Below are 25000 nucleotides of genomic sequence, written 5' to 3'. Positions count from 1 at the left end.
ATAATAGAATCGGGTCTGGCGAGGTCTGGCGATAATACCTGCTCGGTTATCCCAGAACGGAACGAACCGCTTAAGCGGTTAGTGTCCAAACAGGCCTTCGCCGAGGTACGGTCCCTCGGTAAGTTACCTGCGCGAATACATATGTATATCGATATTTGTCGATTGACCCTGTCGCGCGCGGGTAGAATACGGACTGGGCCATGGTGGGATTAAGAACCCACCCATGACTGGTTTCTGGCGTTGTTCCAGAAAGTCACGACTGAATTGTCCGTTCGGTGGGCGAGCGGCCGTTATTAGTTAACGCGGTCACTCACATGCCGGGCGGGCATAGATTAGTAACACTGGATTCAAATCCATCCCGCCTCCAATCAAATCAGTGGGAATCGGATCAGGGGTGTGTGGAGCGACCCTCAATTCCCATCAAATTGCGAGTGGTAAAAATTATTCTGATAAACAAGATGGCGGTTCAAGGCGAACAGGGGCAGGGTGGTTTAGGAATGTGGTTTGATGTAAGATCCATGGCCTGGGACGGTTCTTTTTATGACCCCACCACTAATTTTAATCAGTGGGGGAGCTCACTCTCATATACTGAGCATGAACTTTGCTGGCAAATTAACCCAAACTTGCAAAATAGCGGCGCTGCCGCATCTCAGCGCAACACGGAGCGGGCTGCTATTAATAGCACAACTAACGGCACGAGACGAGGCGGGTGCTCCCAGCCACAGTTTTAAACCACGGGGTCATGGCAGGCGTGGCAGGATGCCGGAGCATGCATTAACGGGCTTCGGAGACAAGTGTTGAAATCCTTGTGGTGGTGGAGGAATGGCGACAACTGTATCGGGGAATTGCATTCGTTTTCCTTTGAATTGGACGAGGCACGGCGGCGCGTAGACAGGGTTCATGAGGATTACGTGCGAACGGAGTCACAACGATTGGCCGATGTACAGGAAGAAAGGAGGGAGGAAGAACAAAGGCAAACAAAGCTAGAAGAGGAAAAACAGAAACACGATTTGGAATTTAAAAAACTGAAGGGAGAGGGAGAAGAAGGCAATAGGAAAAAAGATAAAACTTTTTTAAGGAACAATAGGAAACAATGTTTAAAAAACAATAGGAAAAAACAGAAGATAAAAAGAGGAGAGAAATATCTGGAGGAAAGGAAGGAAGAATTGTTGGAAAAGTCAAGACAGTTCAAAGAACTACAGGGAGAAATGAGTAAAGTAGAGGGGAATACCCATGAGTTGGAACAATAGAAGAGCAAACTGAACAAAAGAATAGAGGAAGAGCAAATTAGTAATTCCCAGGATAGAGAGAACTTGGAAGAGGAATGGAAAACAAAACTGGAGGAGGAAAAACGGGAACATGATGGGGAATTGGAACAACTGAAGAAGCAGGTAAGAACAGGCAATCGGAAAAGAGAAAGCCTGGAAGAGAAGATAAAAACAGGAAAGGAATGGCAGGAAAAACTAAAGGAATACAGTAAGAAAAGGGACGAATTGAGGATGGAAGCATTGGAAAGTGAGGCGGAGATGAGCAAGAGAATGGATGAAATGAGTGAGGAGGCATGCAAATTGGGAGAGGAATTATGGAAAATAACTTCTGAGTTACAAAAACACCAAAGCAAAGAGAGGGAACTACAAAACGAACTGAGGATGTCAAGAGAGGAAAGAAAGAGAATGGAGAATGAAATGTTAAGGAACCACACTGTGCAGATCAAACAGTTGGAAGCCAAGGCCAGATTAAAGAATGAGTTGCAAGAAAGAGTTGTGAAGGAAACAACGAGATTGCAGAATGAGGAACAAGAGAGACAGTGGAATAAGAAACAAAAGGAACACGAATTGGAAATTCACCAACTAAAGGAGATGAGCAAGAGAATGGATGAAATGAGGAAGGAAGAATGTGAAAGAGGTGTGGAGATGAGGACGGAATTCGAAAAAAAAGCTTCTGAGTTACAGAAACACCAAAACAAAGAAACAGAATTACAAAACGAGCTGAGGATGTTGAGAGAGGAAAGAACGAGAACGGAGAATGAAACGTTAAGGAACCACACTGTGCAGATCGAACAGTTCGAAGCCAAAGTAAGGTTGGAGTGTGCGGAGATGAGAAAGGAATTAGAAAAAAAAGCTTCTGAGTTACTGAAACACCAAAACAAAGCAACGAGATTGCAGAATGAGGAACAAGAGGAACAGTGGGATAGAAAACAAAAAGAACATCAAGCTGAGGTTGAACAACTAAAGGAAAAGGTAAGGTTGAAGTACGCAGCGATACTGAAAGAACAAGGAATGAAACAGGAGAAGGAAATCAGCCAATTGAAGGAAATGATGAGATTGGACACTGAAAAGCAGGAGGAACAGTGGGAGAGAAAACAAAGCCTATATGAATTTGAAATTAACCAACTCGAGGAGAGAGCAAAATTGGAGTACACAGAAATGGAAAAACTCCGGAAAGATAATGAAGAACTCAAAAAGTTCAGAGAGGAAGAACGACTCAAAAGGAGCACAGGTTGCGAGTTGCCGCGCTGGTGGGTGCATAGAAAAAAAAAAAAAAAAAACAAGCCTCGCTTCGGGTAAACAGGAATCCCTGGGCAAGGGATGGAAGACCCAACCCCCCTGTCCCGGGCACAGGACACCACCAGTTAGGGGGAAGGGTTAGCTCAGTTAGACCGGCTCCATGGGGCAGGGATAAGTCCTCATGGGGCCCGTGGAATGGATTCGTTCGAGGGATGTCAGTTTAGATTTAGGATGGGAAATGGATTTTTGAGGATTTGAGGACAGTGGCAGACTTTGGATGTGTAGAGGGGACGTAGCTTAGCTACGTAGTGTTAAATGGAACGTACTATATTGTAAGGGATGACGAGGGAGCACGAGGTAGTTATGGGTTTTAGTGAGAAGAATGGCAGTGATCAGCGATGTGGTGAAATGAAATGGAAAATGTACTTGGTGAGTGAGTGAGGGCCAGCGAGCCTGTGTGTATGGAGTGAATGTGGAATGCATGGTGCGATGAGTGATTGGGGGGAGGAGTGACTCCCACCCAAGGGACCCCGGGGTCAGTGTAATGTGAGTTAGTGGGTCAGTCAAATTGACAAAATGGAGGTAGTTTTGCTGTTGGTGGGAATGTAGACTCGAAACCCGTTTGGAGGGGTGCAGGAGCCCTGTTGACGGGCTGGGAGCGTGGCTACGAATGGTGAGTATCGCTTCATGGGTACCCCGGGCACCGGGCTAGTCGGCCGCGGTAGGCTAAGGGTCCAGTGGGGGCCGGGATAGCGTAGTGGGCACGGGTGGGCCCGCATGATGCGGGGCCCGGGCGCCATTGGCCGCGTGGGCAGTGCATTGGGCACCCAGGGAAAGGGCCCGGGGCGCCAGCCTGCCACGTGAGCGTTTCAGGGGAGTAGCCGAGGAGGGCACTCCGCGGTGTTTAGGGAGCTGGTAGGCTCGGAGACAGTTGTAGTGCCCGGGGGTGCCATCGTTGGAGAATCGGCAGAGGGTAGTTCCTGCCAAGGGAGCCACGCGTCCCAGCCATAAGACCGTTTGAGGGCACGGGAGGAAAATTGGAGGGCATGGCCCAAAATTGTGAGGGCACCAACACAGGCGACGGGAATCTGGGTTGATAGAACCAATAGATTAAGCGAGAGGAGCTTTTGGAAAGCCCCGGGGTAGTTTAAAGTTAATAATGTTAGGGTAGATAGGAAGTGTACCCCTCCGCACCATCCATCCCTTCGCTCGTTGTGGGCCGCTGGACTCACCTTGGGTTAGTAGATTGCTGAAATCTGAGGAGGCCATTCTGAGGCTGAGATTGGGCCTCGACACAGGACATGAGCTCTCCCTTATTCCCCTCCAGGAAGGGAACGTACGGGTTGGGAGTTGGCTAGGAGACAGAATAGGTTAGCCGGACAGAGACAATAAAGGGGGTAAGGGAGACGATTTATAGTGGGGGAAATAAAAATAAAATAAAACAAAAAAATAAGATGGGGCTAAATTTGGATTTTTTGCAAACTAAGGGGGTGGGTATGGACAGAGACGGGCAAAGGCGATAGGTTGGGAGGGAGACAGTAGAGTAGGTCCGAGCCCACCTTCCTAGTGGCCAGAACCACCGCACTCCCTCCGCGAACTTCCAGTACAAGACAAGAGGCCGGCCAGCTTCATCTGCCGGCTGTTTTGCTACAAGGCCAGTGCCGGTCAGTTCTTCTGCTGGCTGTTTTGCTACAAGGCCTGTGCCAGTCAGCTTCACCACAACGGCCTTGTTTTGCCTTGCCATGCCTTGTCTGCCTGCCTCTGCCTTGACCCCATGCCTGCTCGCCCTTCTGTTTTGCATTTGCCTCCATTCATTACCATGTGCGCCAGAATCATCGTGCGTGCTGCAGGGACTGCCCTGTAGGCAGCCGCATCACGGGACTGCATTGGCAGCCCGTGCACCGTTCATTGCTTGTGTTTGCTTGCGTCAGTGCCCATTCGGTGTTCTGCAGGGACTGCCTTGCACCCGTGCACCGTTGTGTTCACTGCGCTCATTCAAGGGGGAGGCCAAGGACTGCATTGGTGCAGCCGGCCACAGTCCCTGTCACCTGCAAACCAGAGACTTGCGTGTGAGCAGCCTGGCTCCCTGTTTTTTTTTTCCCCCACAGAGTCCATCAGTCCTGGGCCATGGTTTAGTGTAAATTTGTAAGTTAAAGGTAAATTGTATACGAGTTGCGCCCCCCTGCATGTTTGTCGTAGCACCGGCAATTTTATTTAAGTCATCTAAATGAGTGGGTTTGTTTAGTTAGTTACTCAGCCCGTAGGTTATTTATTTTTGGGACACGAATACACTGAATGTCGCACTCAGGGATCCGAAGATAAAACGTACTTAGGGAAACTTACACATGATGGCACACGAAAATTCGACGACTCGGGACGAGTCTGTAAAAAGGGGAGGGGGTAGTGTTACGGCTGTGGAAATTCGCAGAACACCATATAGGTCCTTAGTTCAGTTATGCCGATAAGTCCGTGTTCAGTAAGATTTCCCCACCGTTGTTTAATGGAAATTATTCGTGTGGTCAGGGCTGTGATCTTCAGGTAGCCGTTTTTCTTTACTATCGTTATTTTGGACCAACCACTTCACACAACCACCTTGACCACAACCCTCATAACCACACCACCGCATTTCCACCTCGGCACACGGTTACCAGAGGCCTGGCCTTCGTCGAGGGAAAGCAGGCGGCTCCCGTTCCCCCCTTCCCCGGACGAATGGCATCTCCACGGTGAATTCCACCCTGCTGTGGAAGAAGACAAATACAGCGGCGAGGGAGCGTCCCCGATTTGGCAGGAAAACGCTTCGTTCGGGAAGGTTCCCGCATGTTCTGGAAGGAGGAAACTTATTTCTAACCTATGAGTAATGTGCTTTGAACCTATGAGTCACGTGCTTTGAACCTATGTGTAAAGGCGCTGTCACACCTTGACGTTTTAGCCAGCAATGGCAAGTATAAAAATGTATGTAAAACGTTGGCGTACGCTGAAGTTTTGAGGTTTTTAAAAAAAGTTTTGGTCGTATTCATAACGTGTTGGTCGTATGCATAACATATAAGTAACGGGCACAGAACGTTTCGTTGTCTTATAGATAACTTATACCAACAAATGATTAGCCTGTTGTAGGCGTTCACAACCTATGCCCAACGATAGTTTAACTTAGGCATAGCGCGCTGCACGTATCGCCGAAGAACTCGTGGCGTAGCCTGTTAAAAAGCTGCCGCATGCCGATTTAAATCATGACCGCCTGAAAATTGGAAGTGCCAACATCGCAGTCACACCTTGACGATCTTGCCAGCGTATGCCGACCTCTGAAAAATGCGTCTAAAACGCTGGCGCACGTTGAATACGGTATGGGTAAGTTTGGTATGCGTGAATAGAACGCAAAAGTACGCTATCATACATCGTATTAAGTGGAGTAAGTCTTGTAATTTTAAACATGTTGAAAATTTTACGACGTACTTGCCGTATGGCACACGCTTCGCATGCGATGGGAATAAGTTGTACGCACGATATGCGATCGTTGACACACCGACACACGTTACTTGCGAGGTACTCATAAGTCGAAACACGTCAAGGTAATGGTTAGCGTCAGTGTTCCAGACTCCCAGTTTTTTTTTTCTTCGGTATGACGGTGTTCAGTGTACAGTGCGGTTATGATTTAAATCGTCGAGCGGCAGCCTATTAATTATATTATATTATAACCGCACTAGAAATCGAAGTGTCAAAATCAACATCATACCGAAGGAAGGAAGAAAAAAAATAAAAAAATAAAATAAAACCAGGAAGTCTGGAACACTGACGCTAACCATTACCTTGATGCGTTTCGACTTATGAGCACCTTACAAGTAACGTGTGTCGATGTGTGTCACCGATCACGTAACGTGAGTACAACACGTTACTCATAGGTTAGAAATAAGTTTTGGGTACCCTAAACATTACCTCGACGTGTTTCGACTTATGAGTAACTTACAAGTAACGCGTGTCGACGTGTGTCAAAGATCGCGTGACGTGCCGACAACTTATGGCCAGCGTTATGCGGAACGTGCGAGTCATACGCTGGCATAAGTCTTAAAATTTCAAGCATGGAAAATTTGAGGACAACTGAAAAGTACAATGTTTAAAGCCAGCATACAACGACGTATGGCAGTGTTTTTCAGCGTGCTCTCAATGTTATCAAAACTTACCCATAACGTATTCGACGTGTACCAGCGTTTTAGACAAATTTTCCAAAAATCGGCATAAGCTGGCTAAAACGTCAAGGTGTGACTGGGCCTTAACTTACATCTACATGAAATAATGGCGATTTGGCAGCGTTTAGGGGAATTGGTATATACAAATGGGTTTCACAAGAGGCTTCAGTGTTCCAGACTCCATGTTGAGTTGATGTCAATGTCAGTAGTATCAGTAGTAGTAGTATTAGGTGAGCGTGTCAGTAGTAGTAGTAGTATTGGAAGTAGATGAGCGTGTTGGGGAGGGTGTGGGTGATGATGGATCCTCGTTGCGTCCAAGAATAGGAGACTACTTTGCACCATTGTTCGATGTTCTTTTCGGCTAATTTTTTTTCTCATTCCCACGATGAACTATTTTTTTGTTTCAGTTTTTAAAGTATTCAAAACGACTTGGACAAATGCATAATGTACTAGTAATGAACACAGAACGCTTCATAACTTATAGATAAGTTATACCAACGATTGATTAGCGTGTTTTAGGCGTCCACAACCTATGCCCAACGATAGTCTAACGTATGCATAGCGTGGCAGCGTATCGTCGACGATTAAGTGAGGTTTTCTATTCATAGGCTGCAACTTCACTTTTAATAAATGCCTGTCACTCGCCTATTGTTTTTGGACGCTGGTGCTCAGCAATTGAAATCGTTTTCATTGAACGAGTTAAATCGCTTACACAGCACTGCAGTCACGGCACCAACAGCAGCAGGCTCGGTGCCAGCCTCATGCCAGGCTCAAGCGGATCCCTGTAGAAGGTGTACTGCTTGGTTATCCTTGGACCCACTCTGGCTAGCAGCTCGTGGAACATCGCTGGGGGCATTCGCAGGAAGTTGATGAAGGACGCATGGTCCTCGTTCCGGAGTTCCACCATGAGCTGGTCATATATGCCGTAATGGCATCGCCTCCCGATCCATGGTCTGACCCAGTTCCTTCTCTTCCGTTCACGTCTTCTTCTCCCGGCTCTATTGGCACGCAACTGGTGCAGTGTCAACTCGATGAGGTCATGTTGATGTTGGAGGACAGGTAGGTATTGTCGTCTCTGCCTTGCCGTATCCTCCATCTTTCGGAATGACATGGTCATGTATTCACCACAAAGTCTAAAAAAAAGACGGGTTCCTCCTGCGAAGCCCCTTTTTATATACCAATTCCCCTAATCTCTGTCAATATGCCATTATACGGTATCTGTAAGTTAGAAACGCGTTAAGTAAGTTCTGTGGTAGTCCTGAAGACATCAAATATGTCTACATACGTATTTGTGCGTAGGACATGCTTTACAAATAATTCCCAAGCACGTTACTCATAGGTTATAAATAAGTCACGGGTACCCTAAACATTACTTTGACGCGTTTCGACGTATGAGGAACTTTCAAGTAACGTGTTGCAAAGTGTGAACAACGTTCGTGTAGCGTGCTTACAAAACGTTACTCATAGGTTAGAAATAAGTTTTGGGTATGCTAAACATTACCTCAACGTGTTTCGACTTATGAGTAACTTACAAGTAACGTGTGTCGACGCGTGTCGACGTGTGTCAACGATCGCATAACGTGCCTACAACTAATGGCCAGCGTAGCGGAACATGTGAGTCATACGCTGGCATACGTCGTAAAATTTCAAGCATGCAAAAATTTGAGGACAACCCAAAAGTACAACGTTTAAAGCCAGCGTACTACAACGTATGGCAGTGTTTTTCAGTGTGCTCTTAACGTATACAAAACGTACCCATAACGTATTCGACGTGTGCCAGCGTTTTAGACAATTTTTTCATAAACCGGCATACGCTGGCTAAATCGTCCAGGTGTGACAGCGGCTTAACATATCAGCTATGCATATTGACGCATGTAGATGTATTTGACGTCTTCCGGACGACCACAGAACTTGCTGAACGTGTTACTAACTTTCAGCTACCGTATAATGGTGTATTGGCAGCGTTTAGGGGAATTGGTATATAAAAATGGGCTTCACAGGAGGAACCCGTCAGTGTTCCAGAGTCCATGGTTTTTTATTTTTATTTTTGTATTTTTTTTTCTTCGACATGACGGTGATGTTGACACTTCGATTTATAGTGCCTACAACACGTTATTCATTGGTTAGAAATAAGTTACGGGTACGCTATACATTACCTCGACGTGTTTCGACTTATGAGTAACTTACAAGTAACGTGTGTCAACGATCGCGTAACGTGCCTACAACTTATGGCCAGCGTATGCGGAACGTGTGAGTCATACGCTGGCATACGTCGAAAAATTTTGAGCATGTTAAAACTTGTCGACGAGCTCGGCGTACTAAGACGTATGTCAGCGTGCTCTTAACGTATACAAAACTTACCCATAACGTATTCGACGTGTGCCAGCGTTTTAGACAAATTTTTCATACGTCGGCATACGCTGGCTAAATCGTCAAGGTGTGACAGCAGCTTAAGCTGAGGCATGAACAAATAGAGAAATAATTTGTCTTTTGACGAGACACTCTTATAGACATGAATAGGATACATATGCATGCAATCGACAATTGATACCTTGAGTGCCGACCATTCCTGACAATATCCATGTACCCCTTTATCCCTCATGCTCGTAGATACCTATCCAACTCAAATGTAAACCTATATATTGTCTCTGCTGCACTTTTTTTTTCAGGATGACTATTCAATGCATTTACGACTCTCCCAACGAAAGACCCCTGCCTTAATATCATCCTAACTCTCCACTTCATTACTCTGAAACTGTGGCCACTGGTCCTGTCACTGTCCATTCCACTGAAAAAACTCATCTGCACTTATTCCGTTTATACCCTTCATTACCATCAATAACTCGAACAGATCCCCTCATAATCAGCTCCTTTATAATGTAAAAATCTTGCAAAGAAAGTGCACGTCTCCTTGAAAAGAAAACAAAGCAAGTCTCCAACTTACTTTGTGGCTCGTGTCACGATGATGACATCTCCAGGGTGGAGGTGCAGGCGAGGCTCCTCCGTACATGGAATGCCAATCATGGCCCGCCAACCAGCAGTCACCGGAAGACAAGAACCACTGTAGCGCTTCACAGCACGATAAACAACCTGCATGGATGGAGATGCACCACAAGAGAAGACATGGCATGGAAGACCAAATGAGCAGCAGAATGCTATACAAGGAGCCAACAAAGTGCTCCTCATGAGCAGGTATAAAAGGAGCTCTGTGTGATATGATACGTTTGCTCCTTTTCACTTAACCAGTGGGTTGCTTAGTCAGCATTGACTCCACAAATGTAGCTTTGAAAATGTATTGGCAAGCGGAATACTCAGCAGGCCCTGCCATTAACCAACACTGTGTTATGTACTGTATGTACATACCGCACGTGCTTGCTTGTCAGCTTTCTGTTTCAGCTGTTCCACCTGCAAGGAACATCATTGTGTCACCAAAGTGAACGTTTTTCTTTTCATATGGAGTAATATTCTCCGATTATTATTTTGTATGCAGCCTGTGGCTGCTGGTTGTATCATTGCTGGGAGTGCAGCTATGCCGTTGATGCAGTGCTGAGTCAACCCACCTGGTGTTATTTCAACAGCACAACAGGGGCTCAAACTCAAGACCCTAATATCTTAAGGCAGCCACCTTCACCGTTAAGCCAACACCAAACTTGGCAATATTCTCTGAATAAACGCGTTTTTTTATTTTTAAAGTTATTTTGTCACTGAAGACCAAAAGAATATCTCAAAAGATTCCACCAAAACAAAACATCTCACCGTTAAGTTGTACTGGTGGCAACCATCAAGTACACGCCACGTGATTCCATCACCGCACGAAGCACCCCATGGTCGAAACACCTCACGCAGGTTTTGCCAACGTGAACCAAGGTCATAAGGGTACACAAACTCCTCTTGTAGATTGTAATAAGAAATCCTTTCTTTTGCCTGTGGAATCATGAAGGGACAATATTACCTCGATGTTTGTGCAGGATTTACACAATTTGAACACTTACCATGAAAAACTTACCATTCTATCTACAGCTCCTGTAATACCTTTGTATCTGTATTGCAGACTTACTTAAAGATATTGCAGTTGATGCAATACCAAACTTTTGCACTTTTACAAATAACGAGCGATATGATCAGGCTAACTCAAAGAATTTTTTTTAAATCCCATTTGAGGTGCTGCAACAACATTCTTGTAGTTCCAGACCACATGATCTTTCCATGGCTAAGTATCTGCTTGGGCCCTTGCATTTAGGTGTTGGTAGTTTTGAAAACCTTAGTTAAGATTTTAATAGCCCTGCTGTTGGCTCTACCACTTTGAAGACTTTCAACAGTCTAACATTCCATTGAATGGTTGGCAAACATCCTAACATCACCTCAGGTCCCTGCTCCGATTTTAAGGAGTCAAAGGGAAAACACCAAAAAAAAAATAGTATTTTGCCTTGCATACCCTTATACCTGAGTCGATAGAAATGAAAATTGGCAAACAGGTGCTTTCAAACAACCACTATAGGGATGTGCAGCAAAAAAGTTTGGATCAAGATAGTGTTCAGTGTTATTTATGTACAGGGGTATAAGTTCAAAATCGGTCATAATAATGATGTTCTTGGCTTGCCATGCCCTGTATTTCAACTACTCCAGACAAAAATTGGTGAAATGATAATGAAGCACAACCCCTCCAGATGATAGCAGGGCAAATAAACAATGTTCTGACCGTGTCGTTTTTAAAGAGGGTAGACATACGTGGATCAAAAGGACAAAATTGGTGGCAGAATTAATGTTTTTGCCATGTCAAGCCTTTATTCATAAAAAGCAGACAAGACCCGGCACATACGCACATTGCTACAGCCGTTATAGAAAAAGAAAAATGGAAGATATTGGTCTGGTATCTTACTTTCAATTTCATAGGGATCAAAGGGCAAAAACTATGGCAGGTGACTGATGGTAAAGGACAGGCTGAATCGAGAAGATAGAAGATAGAGGATAAGCGAGAGCAGGATTTAAAAACAAGCCGACACCATCTGAGCCCGTTGTCGATGCAGAGTCATGGCTAGCCAAAATTTTCTTCTCTTTCATGAGTGGAAAAGTTGCAATGTTCAGGAGTGTTGCAGTCAGTACAAAGGAATACAAGAGGAAGGGAGATGGATGGGTTTGGGACACGAGTTTGCGAGGAAAAGACCGAGTTAAGACATTTATCCTTGTCTCAAGCAGAATCAGCTGTGATGCCATTTGAGTTTGGTGTAAGGGATGCACGCGGTCAAGAGGCGACAGAGCTAGGTGATGGCGTGTAAGATCAGGGCATTATAGCTGGCTTTCCTTTGGCGCATGAAGACGACAACATGATTCTGGTATCCGTGCTGAGGCAAATTGGCTCACGTGATGGAGCAAGACGCTGGCCATTGACTCTTGGCTGATCGTGAGAGACTGACCTAGAAGCCTCGTGTTTATCACCGAAGGGAGCGGTGCCATTCTGCAGAGAGCACCTGTGTCGGTAAGCGCAATCGACGAAGAAGCCGCATGGCGGTTGGTGAGCATTGGTGTTCAATATCGCCTCACTAATTTCCTCACGCACATTTCGCACCCAGAGAGCAACTCGGCGCCTTTTCGGGCGCATTTTCCGACGCCAGACAAAGCTCATTGATCCCAAAGTTCAGTAAAGACCGCCTCTGGCCAAAGCTAAATGCCAGAATAAATGGAGGATTCACTTTTCTTTTGTCCCCCAGGGTCTGTATCAAAGTCCGTGTGTGGAGGCGCCTCAACTTTAGACATTAATTACTTCACGAATCATTATTACATTCTGACTTATACCCTTGTAAATACTTATATTTTCATTAAACCCCCATTTATTTTAAGTTGCTGTATCCGTGTATTTGTCGTGGGGTTAGAGTATAAACCCCCCGTGCTGTGTATCCGTCGCTCCGCCAGTGCCATGCTGCCCCACCCGCACGTGACAATCTCTGAGGATCACGTGTCCACCTCCTCAGGAAACTGCTTGGCGATCCAGGCTGGTAGGTGTTAATCACCCATCGACCACAATTGGGTCTGGGGAGATAAACCTAACTGTCCAAATGGCCGCGACAGTATTTACATCCTGTAAATCATGAAGGCATGGAAAACTTGGATGCCTATAAACAGTTGATATACTGTATGGGTGGATCATTGTTTTTGGGTTTTTTTGTACACAATGCGAGGCTCGTATGAGAGCTAACATACAGAACATACAACAAGGAGAACAGGAGACAAGAGGGATGGGTGATGGAAGGACAAAACAGAAGAGAATAGAGACATTTAGGAGATCTGTGGAAGGGTGAGGGATGGGGAAGGGTATACAGGATGAACAAGATGGACAATACAGGGACTTTCAGGTCCTTACATTACAGAGACTTTCAGAAAGCAAAAAAGGGAATTTGAAGGTAGGTTTGGGGTAGAATAATCTGGGGAGAAAAGATCGTGGTTTGGATGGGGGAATATAAGAGATGGTGGTGAACAGCTGTTTTGAAGACTTGGAGGGAAGAGAGTGTGGGAGTTTGTTCCAAAGGTGGGGGGGGGGGACGGGGACGGGGGGAGAGGAATGAAGGAGTGAAGGCGAGCTGTGATTTTTTATTTGGTAGTTTTACCAGAAGGGGGTTGCTGGCAGACCTTGAGCACCCTGTGGAAATAATGGGGATGGGATATATTGCAGATAGAGCAAAGGAGGGGTGGGGAGGTCGGAGGAGGAGATGGTAGAAGACAAAGACGACCGACCGGCCGGCGGTGAGAGAGTGAGAGGCCCAAAGACTCAGCCTGATCGTGGGAGCTACCAACGATCCTAAATGCCTTGGTTTCCACAGCGTGAAGCCGAGAAAGGTGAGAGGCAGGAGCACCAGCACAGATGGGAGGGCAGTACTCCATCAGGCTGCAGACGAAAGCTTTGTATGTGGTCTGGAGCTCAGGTGTACCAAGGAAGGACTGCACGATGGGGGATGCCCATTCGGTGACTTGCTATGGAGGCATGGGTCCTTCTTGTGAAGAATGGATGTCACATACAGTATTGTATGAGCAAAGGTAGGCCTATAATACATCAATGACGTCTGCTCTGCCAACCTGAGTGTAAGGACGACATTATATATATATATATATATATATATATATATATATATAAATATATATATATATATATATATATATATATATATATATATATATATATATATATATGACTAAATCATGCCCGTCTGTTCTGCCATCTCCTTCAATACTCTCAGATGTTTATCTGTCCACAAAGCTTTATCTTCTTTAATCAATTCCAAGAAAGCACCAACTAATGTGAAAGAGAGAAAAAAAATAATACCGACAGACACCCAGTTTAACGTCCACCTGAGGGTGGCACACACATCAATAAATCAGTAAGACAGTTTATCGCTGGATTAGGATTCAAATCCAGACAGGACAGCTTGGAGGCAAGTGTGCATACCTCCAGGCCATCCTGCCAGCCCGAACCACATTATACTAAATAGAAAAATATATTGATTTTTTTTTACACCTGTGTTTCTTAAAATACATTATTTTGTCAAAAAACCGTGGTTAGAGAATAGAGACCAACTGATCTGAATTTTTATTAAAAGGGGATTCTGAATTGTGAGATTAAGTGGGTGTGAGTGTTAATCTTTTGTTTATCATGGTAAAATGTGCGTTTTTCATTTATCACTCATTTTGGGGACTCAAATGGTTAGTGTCACGTTAAAACTTGATGTGACGGTGGATCTGCCGATGACATCAAGGCCGACATTTTTGCAGCGCTCGGAGACCTCAAACTTTGGCACTACACCACTGACCACTGCCTCACCACAGTATTCCCTATACTAGGAGGTAAAGATGGAAATGATAACTGCTGCTGAAGGAGAAAAACCAGGCTTTTATGAAGTCTTTCAAAAAGGTGGAATCAATGTCAACCATTTTGTTTGCCAGAGGGATATTGTGGTCCCTGCCGTTCTGCATGAGGGAACAAATAACCAGACTGCATTGCTATGGAATCTCTTGTACAAGAGCCAGAAAGATCTGTGCTTTATGACGAAGAATACTTATATTGATAAATACGAGTGACAACTGTGGAATACAAGATTTGTACTTGGTTACAATGGCGTGGTCACTGAAGCCGACTGGGCAGAGCAGGAACAGGAGTTTTTTTTATACAGTGTAGAGGCTCATGGCAGTTAGAAAGAACACAGAATGCATCGGGATGTGACAATGACAAGAACAGGAGAAAGGGGGGTGGGGAGGGGGGAGGGGCAACAACAACAGCAGGGTCGAAGGACACAACAGAGACAGTCTTGGAGAAATAAGGGATGTGGATAAGAATAAGAGCAAAAGGAGGAAGAACACAGGGAGTGAATAAAGATGGATACAGCAGCAAACTCTCAATCACAGAAGTGGAAGAGAAAACTGGAAACCCAGAAAGAGGTGGGCTTGGGAAGGATTAATGAGGGTAGAAAATATCATGGCTATGGATGGATGGGAGATGAACGGAGATGGTGGAGAACAACTACCTTGAAGCCCTGGAGGATAGGATGAGATTGAAGAGACCAAGGAAGTTGGTTTCACGGGGGGGGGGGGGGGGAGTGGGGGGAACAAAGGAATTAAGGAATGGAGGTTCGCAGCAAGTCAATTTTTTTTTGGTAACTTGATCATTACGAGGTTTACGAAGGAAGCTTGACATTAACAGAGATCCAGGATAGAGTATGTAACATAAGGAACAGGAGAATGTGGATGGAAAGCTGATCATTACCAGATCCAGGATGGAGGGCAGGGGGTGACCATCAATTATACTAAACGTTCATCAAACTTTATGTTACAATTTCAATTAAATCAAACAATCCTTTCCACTCTCACCTTATCTTCAATCCATGACTCCACGGAAGTACGGTTCCGCAGAATACTCTTCATCTAGTAAAAAAAGGAAAACAAAAAATCAATTTATTGCACAAACCTGAAAAATTGGAAAAAAAAAAAAAAAAAAGGAAATTGAGAAGAGAATACTAATCACTTTGAAGTTTATGAAAGCGATAAACAAAACTACAAAATAACTGAAGCTGGAAATGGGATATTTTTATAGCCAGAACACTTTGGTCTCTGCCCATGGTCAAAGCAGACCCAGGTGAACAGCAATTGCATTAGTACATTGGCAAAGTGGGTTCCAAATTAGCACAAAATACCTCATTCACAACAGGCATGGTTAAACCCCAAAATATGTGGGAAAGTACTCTGCACAGGCAGTGGGTATAAATGATTATCTTCAGTGAATCAAACTTCATCGGGTTGCATAAACAGAATGAAGAATGTGGTACTGAGGAAATGCCATCCAGGTTAGTGGAATGTTACGACAGGAGGCTGAGTATTACGGTATGCTTTCTCCTCACCAAAGACAGGTTGGCAGCCTTGCATTTTTTTATTTATTTAAGCGGCTCAATTCCAGCCTTGCCTCTCCTACCCGCTCATCTTTCTCCCCAACTGCTGGAAGTATTCTATCAGAAACCATTACTCAGTTACCCTCTCCAAATCTAAGCTCAACCACTCAATCCCATTCATTCATCCCCCAATTCTGTCACCTGTGCAGAACCATCTTTCCTCCAGGACTGCAAGTGTACTGCCCACAAGCACCTCAAAATGTCTTCCCCTTCAGCATCTGAGCTTCACTGCACCTACTGAGACCTTTTGTCTCACTTTCATCGACAACTTCTCTCTTCACACTATGATTCAACCTTTACATTACTGTCCTCCTGTTTCTCCTTCACCACACTGTCTGTTGTCCCTTTGCCCCTTGTTGTTATGCTCATCCTTGAGCCAAAACACCAGTACTGTTATTTAAAATAAATGAGCAGTACATAAGCTGCTAATTTATTTTTAATAATTGTACTAGTGACATGGCCATTGCAACACAGAATTGCAAGCACATTTCATGATGGTTTTGTTCTTCTACCCCCATGCATAAGGGGTCATCTATAGGTCTTAAAGGGACACTTATATTTTCAATTATATATATCTGTCTTTCATTCAGAAATAAAGTATCCCATATATAACACCTCCAAGCTCTCTGGTTGCATACATTTCTCCCCAACTACCACATGTTTGTCTGTGGAAGTTGGTTTATGTAATACAGTCCACCCAATGATTATGACTCTCCATACACCTCAATTTCCTCCACTATGGATCAACTCATAACCATCCTTCCCACCTCTCTGTTCCTCATCTGTGGTGATTTCAGCTGTCACCATGCCAACTAGCTGTCAGCTCAACACCAACCAGCCATGACACTGCCGCAAAGGTCTTCTACGGATCTGTGGGTCTGACTCAATCTGAAAACTTCACAATCCGGATTTCTGCAAATGGTACATACTACCTCCTGGACCAAGTAATGACTAACTTTCCATCCCATCTCTTTTGTTCCTCATCTGACCCTATTGGCTCTTCTAACCACTTTCTGGTCAAAGCCCATATCTCTCTGGCTATCATAAAGGAGAAACCTCATCAATGCAGGATAGATATGGCTGTTCACACAAGCCAATTGACAGGGATTGCAATCTGCATTCTCTCAAAAGTATTAGGTCACCATCTCGACAGCACCTGATATCAATTCCATCCTGGAATACACAAAAGCCTACTTTGTCCACTGCCTGAAAAGTGTCCGAGATCAGATTTTTTTTACCCTCAAGATATGGCCCCTGGTACTACAACACTGTCCACTCAGATGACAAACTCCACGACACCTATTTTGTCCACACCCTTCATCATCTTAAACATCGCAATCAGATCTCCTCGTAACAACCTCCTTTCGAATGTATAAAGTCCTCTCTCCTTCAAACGTTCCTCATAGCTTTGATGAGATGGCCCCCTCTCTGGCAGCTACAATGCCTTCAGAAAGTATTCATACCCCTCGAATTTTGTCACATTTTGTTGTGTCACAGCCTGAATGTAAAATGGATTTTAATTTTTTTTTTTTTAATTGTCACCGATCTACACAAAATACCCCACAATGACAAAGTGAAAACATGGTTTTAGAAGTTTTTACAAATTAATTCAAAATGAAAAACTAAAATGTCTTGTGTCAATAAGTATTCAACCCCTTTGCTATGACACTCCAAATTGAGCTCAGGTGCATCCAATTTCCTTTGATCATCCTTGAGATGTCTCCACAACTTCATTGGAGTCCACCTGTGGCCAATTCAATTGATTGGACATGATTTATAAAGAAACACACATTTTTATATGAGGTCCCACAGTTGACAGTGCACGTCAGAATTGAAACTTTAGAATGAAGTCCAAGGAACTGTCCGGAGAACACCGATATAGAATTGTGAGGAGGCATAGAACTGGGGAACAGTATAAAACAATTTCTAGAGTGTTGAAAGTTCCCAAGAGCACAGAGAGCTCCATCATGAGGAAATGGAAAAGAAAACCTAGAACTACTCAAGCTCTTCCTCGAGCTGGCCGTCCAACCAAACTGAGCAAGACGAATCTTGGTCAGGAAGATAACAAAGAACCCAATGACCACGCTTACAGAACTAGAGTTTCTTGGCTGAGACGGGAGAACCCGCCAGAAAGACAACAGTCTCTGCAGCACTTCACAAATCTAGGCTTCAATGGAGAGTGGTCAAAATATTCTGTGGTCTGATGAGACGAAAATTGCTCTTTGGACTGAATGCAAAGCACTACATCTGGCAGAAACTGAGCACAGCTCATCAGACATCAAACACCATCACTACCGTGAAGCATGGTGGTGTCAGCATCATTGACTGGGAAACTTGTAAGGACAGAGTGAACAATGAATGAAGCCAAATACAGGGAAATCCTTGAGGAGAACCTGCTTCAGAGTACAAAAGACCTTCGACTGTGGAGATGATTTACGTTCCAACATGACAATGACCCAAAGCATACAGCCAAAGCAACACTGGAATGGTTTCAGAACAAGAATGTGTGAAAGTCCTTGAGTGTGCAAAGCTGATACAGATATACCCAAGAAGACTCGAAGCTGTAATCACTGCCAAAGGCGCTCCTACAAAGTATTGGCTCAGGCGGTTGAATACTTATTGACGCAAGACATTTCAGCTTTTGATTGTTAATTTATAAAAATTTCTAAAAACACATTTTCACTTTGTCATTATGGGGTATTTTGTGTATATTGGTGACAAAAAAAATTCATTTCATGCATTTTAAATTCAGGCTGTAACAACAAAATGCGACAAAATTTGATGGGTGTGAAAACTTTCTGAAGGCACTGTACCCCCTTCCTCAGATATGGTGACCACTACTGAACACAATATTTGAGGTGAGGCCTTCTAGTTTGTTTATGTGACTAACATTATGTAAAGCAGAACAAGCTATATTTGTGCAACTCTAAATCAGTTTCCCCTTCAAGCAGGCAGCAGAAAATACAGACCCAACATGCAGAGAAAACAGAAAACACATTCCACAAACTAAGAATAGTAATCCATCAATTGTTGGCCAAATACTGTGTCAAGAAGGACAGCAATGGGGAGGGGGTTTGCATCCACCTGGAGGCAGAAGAGCAGGCCAACTGCAATGGTGGTGCCAAGGGCTAAGCCAAGTGCGAAGAGAGATGTCGCAAATGCAGAGATGCCAAAGGGCACGTGTGAAACCTGCGGCACTGACATGTCGATTTTCATCTTGGTCATTTCGAAGGACAGCTGCACGACACAAACAGAGCCCTTGCATTCTTCATATACAGATTAAATCAACTTATCAGAAAATGTCCCTGTAAGTTTGTAATGCATATTACGTATATACAGTCGTGGCTAACAAATATTGGCACCCTTGCAGTTTTTTTTTTTGAATAATGCACCATTTCTTCCAGAAAATTGTTGAAATAAAAAAATATTTTCGAATCCACAAGTGTATTTCTTTGGTTTGCAGTGGAACAAAACAAAAAAAAGCTGAAAAACTGAAGAAATCTCAGCTTATTTCACACAGAAACCCTAAAATGGCCCACACAATATTATTGGCACCTTTTAGAAGTTGTTTCAAATAATTTTTTTTTTTTTGTATACAGTACATTGACGAGGCTCGTATGGGAGCTAACACACAACGCACAACAAGGGGGGCAGGAGACAAGAGGGGCAGGAGAGGGAAGGACAAAACAGTGGGGAATAGGAGATCTGTGGAAGGGAGAGAGATGGGGCGGGGAACACGGGGTATACAAGATGGACACTACAGGGACTTTGAGGAAGGAAAGCAGGGAATTTGAAGGAGGTGGGTTTGGGGTGGATAAAAACAGGGGTAGGAAAGATCATAATTAGATTTCAAGCAGGTGATTCTCCTTTATTTTGAAATCAAAAACTCACCTGTGGTGAGTTGCAGGTGCCTGCAATATAAAAATCACTGATTCATCCAGTTTGAATAGAGAAAAAGGAGTCATTCTGCTATTTTATGACACTGAAAACCACAATGAACGTGGAGAAAATAAAGAAAACCAGATAATTGTCTGAAGAGGTCAGACACAAGATTGTAGCCAAGCATGGACAATCTCAAGGTGACAAGTCCATCTCCAGAGATGTTCATGTGTCCACCGTACGCAATGTTATCACGAAGTTTAAAGCCCATGGCACTGTAGCCAACCTCCCTGGAAGTGGCAGAAAGATAAAACTTGATTGAAGATTGCAGGATTGAAGATTGAAGATTGAAGGATTGGTCGAATGGTGGAGAAATCTCCTTCATCAACTGCCAAAGAGATTCAAGCTGACCTTCAGACGCAAGGTACGGCAGTTTCAACTCGCACTGTCACCAATTCAATGAAATTGGGTTCTATGGTAGGAGACCCAGGAGGACCCCACTGCTGACAGACAGAAGAAAGCCCAACTGGAGTTTGCCAAAACACACCAAAACAAGACAACTTTCTGGGAGAACGTCCTGTGAACAGATGAGACCAAATTAGAGCTTTTTGCTGAAGCACATCATATTCATGTTTACAGAAAACAAAATAAAGCCTTCAAAGAAAATAACACCTTCCCTACAGTCAAACATGGAGGAGGTACAGTGATGTTTTGGGGTTGTTGTGCTGCCTCTGACACTGGGTGCCTTGCATCAATAAATCAGGAGATTACCAAGGCATTTTGGAGCGCAATGTTCAACCCAGTGTCAAAGCTGGATCTCTGTCGAAGGTCATGGGTCTTGCAACAGGACAATGACCCCAAACATACTTCAAAAAGTACCCAGGAATGGTTCAAGACGAAAACACTGGACTGTTCTGAAGTGGCCAGCAATGAATCCAGATATAATTTTCATTGAATTGAAAAGCTGTGGGGAGATCTGAAAAGAGCAGTTCGGAGAAGGCACCCTTCAAATCTGTGAGAACTGGAGCAGTTTGCACAAGAAGAGTGGGTCAAACTGCCTGTAGAGAGGTGGAGGAAGCTCATTCATGGCTATAGGAAGCGCATGAAAGCAGTTATTTTGTCCAAAGGCTGTGCTACCAAATAGTAAGTCAACGGTGTCAATAATTTTGTCAATGCCATTTTTATTTTCTGATTTAAAAGGATATATTAAGTTCTGAATCAAAAACAAAGGTTCTGTAATAGTAACAGTTGAATAAAGAAATGTGGAGATGACATACTTTTGTCAATTTCAACTTATTTTGGGAGAAAAAAGCGAGTTATTTGAAAAAAAACTGCAAGGGTGCCACTATTTTTAGCCACAACTGCATTATATATATATATATATATATATATATATATATATATATATATATATATATATATATATATATATTAATACTGAAGGACCAATTTTGTGCTCCTCCTAGCGGTCGCGTCACGTTTTTCTCGGTACTGTGACCTGGACTGAAAGAAACTTCGTACCTGTAAGAGTGCATCGCACATAGTGGCAAGAGTCAAACTTCAACTCTGAAGCAGAATAAACACTTTTCGTTTTACATTCGTTTACATGGCGACGTGTGACGTCACCGCTGAGAGGCGTCAGGACGTCATGACATCATCGGTCATTCGCTGACGTCATTACGTCTGTCGTCGACAGACCGTTACCGCTGAGAGGTGTAATTCCACTCCTCGAAAATAGAGTCTGCAATGTAAAACCCTCTTCTGCACATGCTGACTACCTCAGAATGTGAATTTCACACAAAAATGTAACAAGAAACATTGTATCTTCTATATATTAATACTGAAGGACCAATTTTGTGCTCCTCCTAGCGGTGGCGTCACGTTTTTCTCGGTACTGTGACCTGGACTGAAAGAGACTTCGTACCTGTAAGAGTGCATCGCACATAGTGGCAAGAGTCAACTTTCAACTCTGAAGCAGAACAAACATTTTTCGTTGAGACGGGGGCGAGGAGTGAAGAGGCGGGGGCGGGGGATGAAGAAACGGGGGCAGGGAGTGAAGAGGTGGGGGCAGGGGATGAAGAGACGGGGACAGGGAGTGAAGAGGCGGGGGGCAAGGTAAGCAAATTTTTGGGCGGGGGTAAGCAAATTGAAAGCAGGAGATGGGGGGGAAATGGGGCGGGGGTTGAGTGGGTGGGGGCTGGGGTGAATTAGGCGGGGTTGAGTGTGAGGGGGTGCACAGGGGGCGGAGAAATCAAGAGACGGGGGATGGGGAGTGAAGAGGCGGTGGCGGGGCTGGGCAATTTAATTTTTGGGCGGGGGTGAGCAAATTGAAGGCGGGGGTGGGAGGCGGGGGGAATGCGGCAGGGGCGGGGGATGAGTAGGAGGGGGCAAGCACGCCCTGTCCAGTCCATGTCCCTCGAGTGTGGGTGAGCTGGTGAGGGTGGTTGAATGAACGGAATCCGTCTGTGACGGGGTTTCAGCTTGTGTGTATACATAAGATATATATATATATATATACATATATATATATATACATATATATATACATACATATATATATATATATATACATATATATATATATACATATATATATATACATACATATATATATATATATATATATATACATACATATATATATATATATATATATACATATATATATACATACATATATATATATATATATATATATATATATATATATATATATATATATATATATATATATATATATATATATATATATATATATATATATATATTGTTATGAATTATGTGCCCGGCGGCGTGTGAACGTCCGCGTCTAACCAATAGCGGTCGCTTCGCCCACCGAACGGACAATTCAGTCGCGACTTTCCGGAACAACGCCGAAAAACAGTCACGGGTGTGCTCCAAGCGCACACCACGGCCTAGTCAATATTCTACCCGCGCGCGACAGGGTCAATCGCCGAATTGTCGACATACCTAATTATTCGCGTGGGCAGCCTACCAAGAGATCTACGTCAGCGTGGTCTGCTCGGACACGAACCGCTTAAGCGGTTCGTTCCGTTCTGGGATAACCGAGCGGGGTATTATCGCGAGACCTCGCTGGACCCAATTCTTTTATCGGCTATCAAAAAGCCCGCTACCATTCCGAAATGCAATATGGAGTTTCAACGGGGAAAATGACACAACAAACAGGTTCACATTCAAACAACAACATTTATTATTTTACACACGAAAACAGTCATGCAGGTATGCAGGTATGGATTTGCGGGAAGGGACGCATGCAATTATACAGCCAAACCCAATGCAAAAGAAAGAGCTAATACCGTCTATTTATTATGTACAGTCACTTGTACAGTTCTACTTGCGGACATGGCGCCACAAACACACATACAAAAACCCAGAAAAGAAAGAAAGAGAGCGTGACCGTGTGGTGATTTTTTGGGGCTCCGTCCTCCTTCGCACGACCTCGTGCTCGTACCACCCTCACGGTTCTCTCTCCTCACGCCTATCTTCCGACCTCGATTCTCCCATTCTCGTCACGACCGACCCAGAGAGCCCTCGGTCCGGAGCGCCACCTCGCTCACGATCCTCAGCGACCGAGAGAGAGCACGATTCTCCTCAGCGCTCGCGTTCCTGGTGACGACTCTCCCACTCTTTTTCTCTGCGCTCGCGTTCCTCCTTTTTATACCCATGCCCCGCCCCTTCTCAACTCCCACCCTTCCTTCCAGAACACGCGGGAAACTTCCAGCAGGAAGCGTTTTCCCGCCAAAAATCGGGGACGCTTGTACCGTTGCCTGCTTCATTGCTTGGGTTTTCCACTCTTGTCCCTTGCAGGGTGAAATCCACCGCGTTTGTCAGCGAAGATGCCATTCGTTGGTGGGTAGGGGGAAACGGGGATCACCTGCTTTCCCTCGAATGGCTCTGGAAACCATGCTGAGGTGGAAATGCGGTGGTGGTGTGGTTGGCGTTTTGTGGTGGTCTTGATGGTGGTGTGGCTGGCATTCATGGTGGTCGGGAGGGTGGTGTGGCTGGCGTTTGTGGTGGTAGTGAGGGTGGTGTGGTTGGGCGGTGGTGGTTAAGGTGGTTGTTGTGAAGGCGGCTGTTCTTTGTCTGTGGGGATGTTGGTGGTTGACGAGAAGGTGGTTGCGGTGATCGTGGTTGGTGGTGCTTTGCGGTGGTAGTAATGGCAGTTGGTCCAAAATAATGATAGGAAAAGAAAAACGGCTAACTCAAAGATCACAGCCCTGTCCACACGGATAATTTCCATTAAACAACGGTGGGGAAATACAACTGAGCACGGACTTATCGGCATAACTGATCGAAGGACCTATATGGTGTTCTGCGAATTTCCACAGCTGTAACAATATATATATATATATATATATATATATATATATATATATATATATATATATATATATATATATATATATATATATACATATACATATATATATACATATACATATACATATATATACATACATATACAGTGGGGAGAACAAGTATTTGATACACTGCCGATTTTGCAGGTTTTCCCACTTAAAAAGCACGAAGAGGTCTTTCATTTTTATCATAGGTACACTTCAACTGTGAAAGACGGAATCTAAAACAAGAATCCTGAAAATCACATTGTATGATTTTTAAATAATTAATTTGCATTTTATTGCATGAAATAAGTATTTGATACATCAGAAAAACAGAACTTAATATTTGGTACAGAATACTTTGTTTGCCATTACAGAGATCAGACGTTTCCTGTAGTTCTTAACCAGGTTTGCACAGACTGCAGCAGGGATCTTGGCCCACTCCTCCATACAGATCTTCTCCAGATCCTTCAGGTTTTGGGGCTGTCGCTGGGCAACACAGACTTTCAGCTCCCTCCAAAGATTTCCATTTGGTTCAGGTCTGGAGACTGGCTAGGCCACTACAGGACCTTGAGATGCTTCTAACGGAGCCACTCCTTAGTTGCCCTGGCTGTGTGTTTCGGGTCGTTGTCATGCTGGAAGAC

General features: G+C 44.2%; 1 protein-coding gene across 2 annotated transcripts in view; it reads right to left on the bottom strand.

Annotated features, from left to right (window-relative positions):
* Positions 1–5136: 5136 nt before the first annotated feature.
* Positions 5137–25000, bottom strand: part of ZDHHC6 (zDHHC palmitoyltransferase 6) — a 50932-nt gene continuing 31068 nt past the window's right edge. Inside the window, exons 4-9 of one of the 2 annotated variants that reach the window (XM_085882756.1) lie at positions 19201–19353; positions 15542–15595; positions 10445–10612; positions 10052–10093; positions 9633–9778; positions 5137–5245 (exon numbers count right to left, since the gene is read on the bottom strand). In XM_085882756.1, the coding sequence (XP_085738882.1) occupies positions 5152–5245; positions 9633–9778; positions 10052–10093; positions 10445–10612; positions 15542–15595; positions 19201–19353 (657 nt within the window). In that variant the 3' untranslated portion in view covers positions 5137–5151. Of the gene's footprint in view, positions 5246–9628; positions 9779–10051; positions 10094–10444; positions 10613–15541; positions 15596–19200; positions 19354–25000 lie in introns of those variants that run through there. The other variant, XM_085882757.1, reaches the window with a different exon arrangement.

Source organism: Eptatretus burgeri, chromosome 5 (assembly GCF_056783735.1).
Source record: "Eptatretus burgeri isolate ZD-2024b chromosome 5, Ebu_testis_v1, whole genome shotgun sequence".
NCBI classification, from domain to species: Eukaryota; Metazoa; Chordata; class Myxini; order Myxiniformes; family Myxinidae; genus Eptatretus; species Eptatretus burgeri.
Note: the sequence above shows the minus strand (reverse complement) of the source record. Positions and strands in the feature narration are given on the sequence as shown.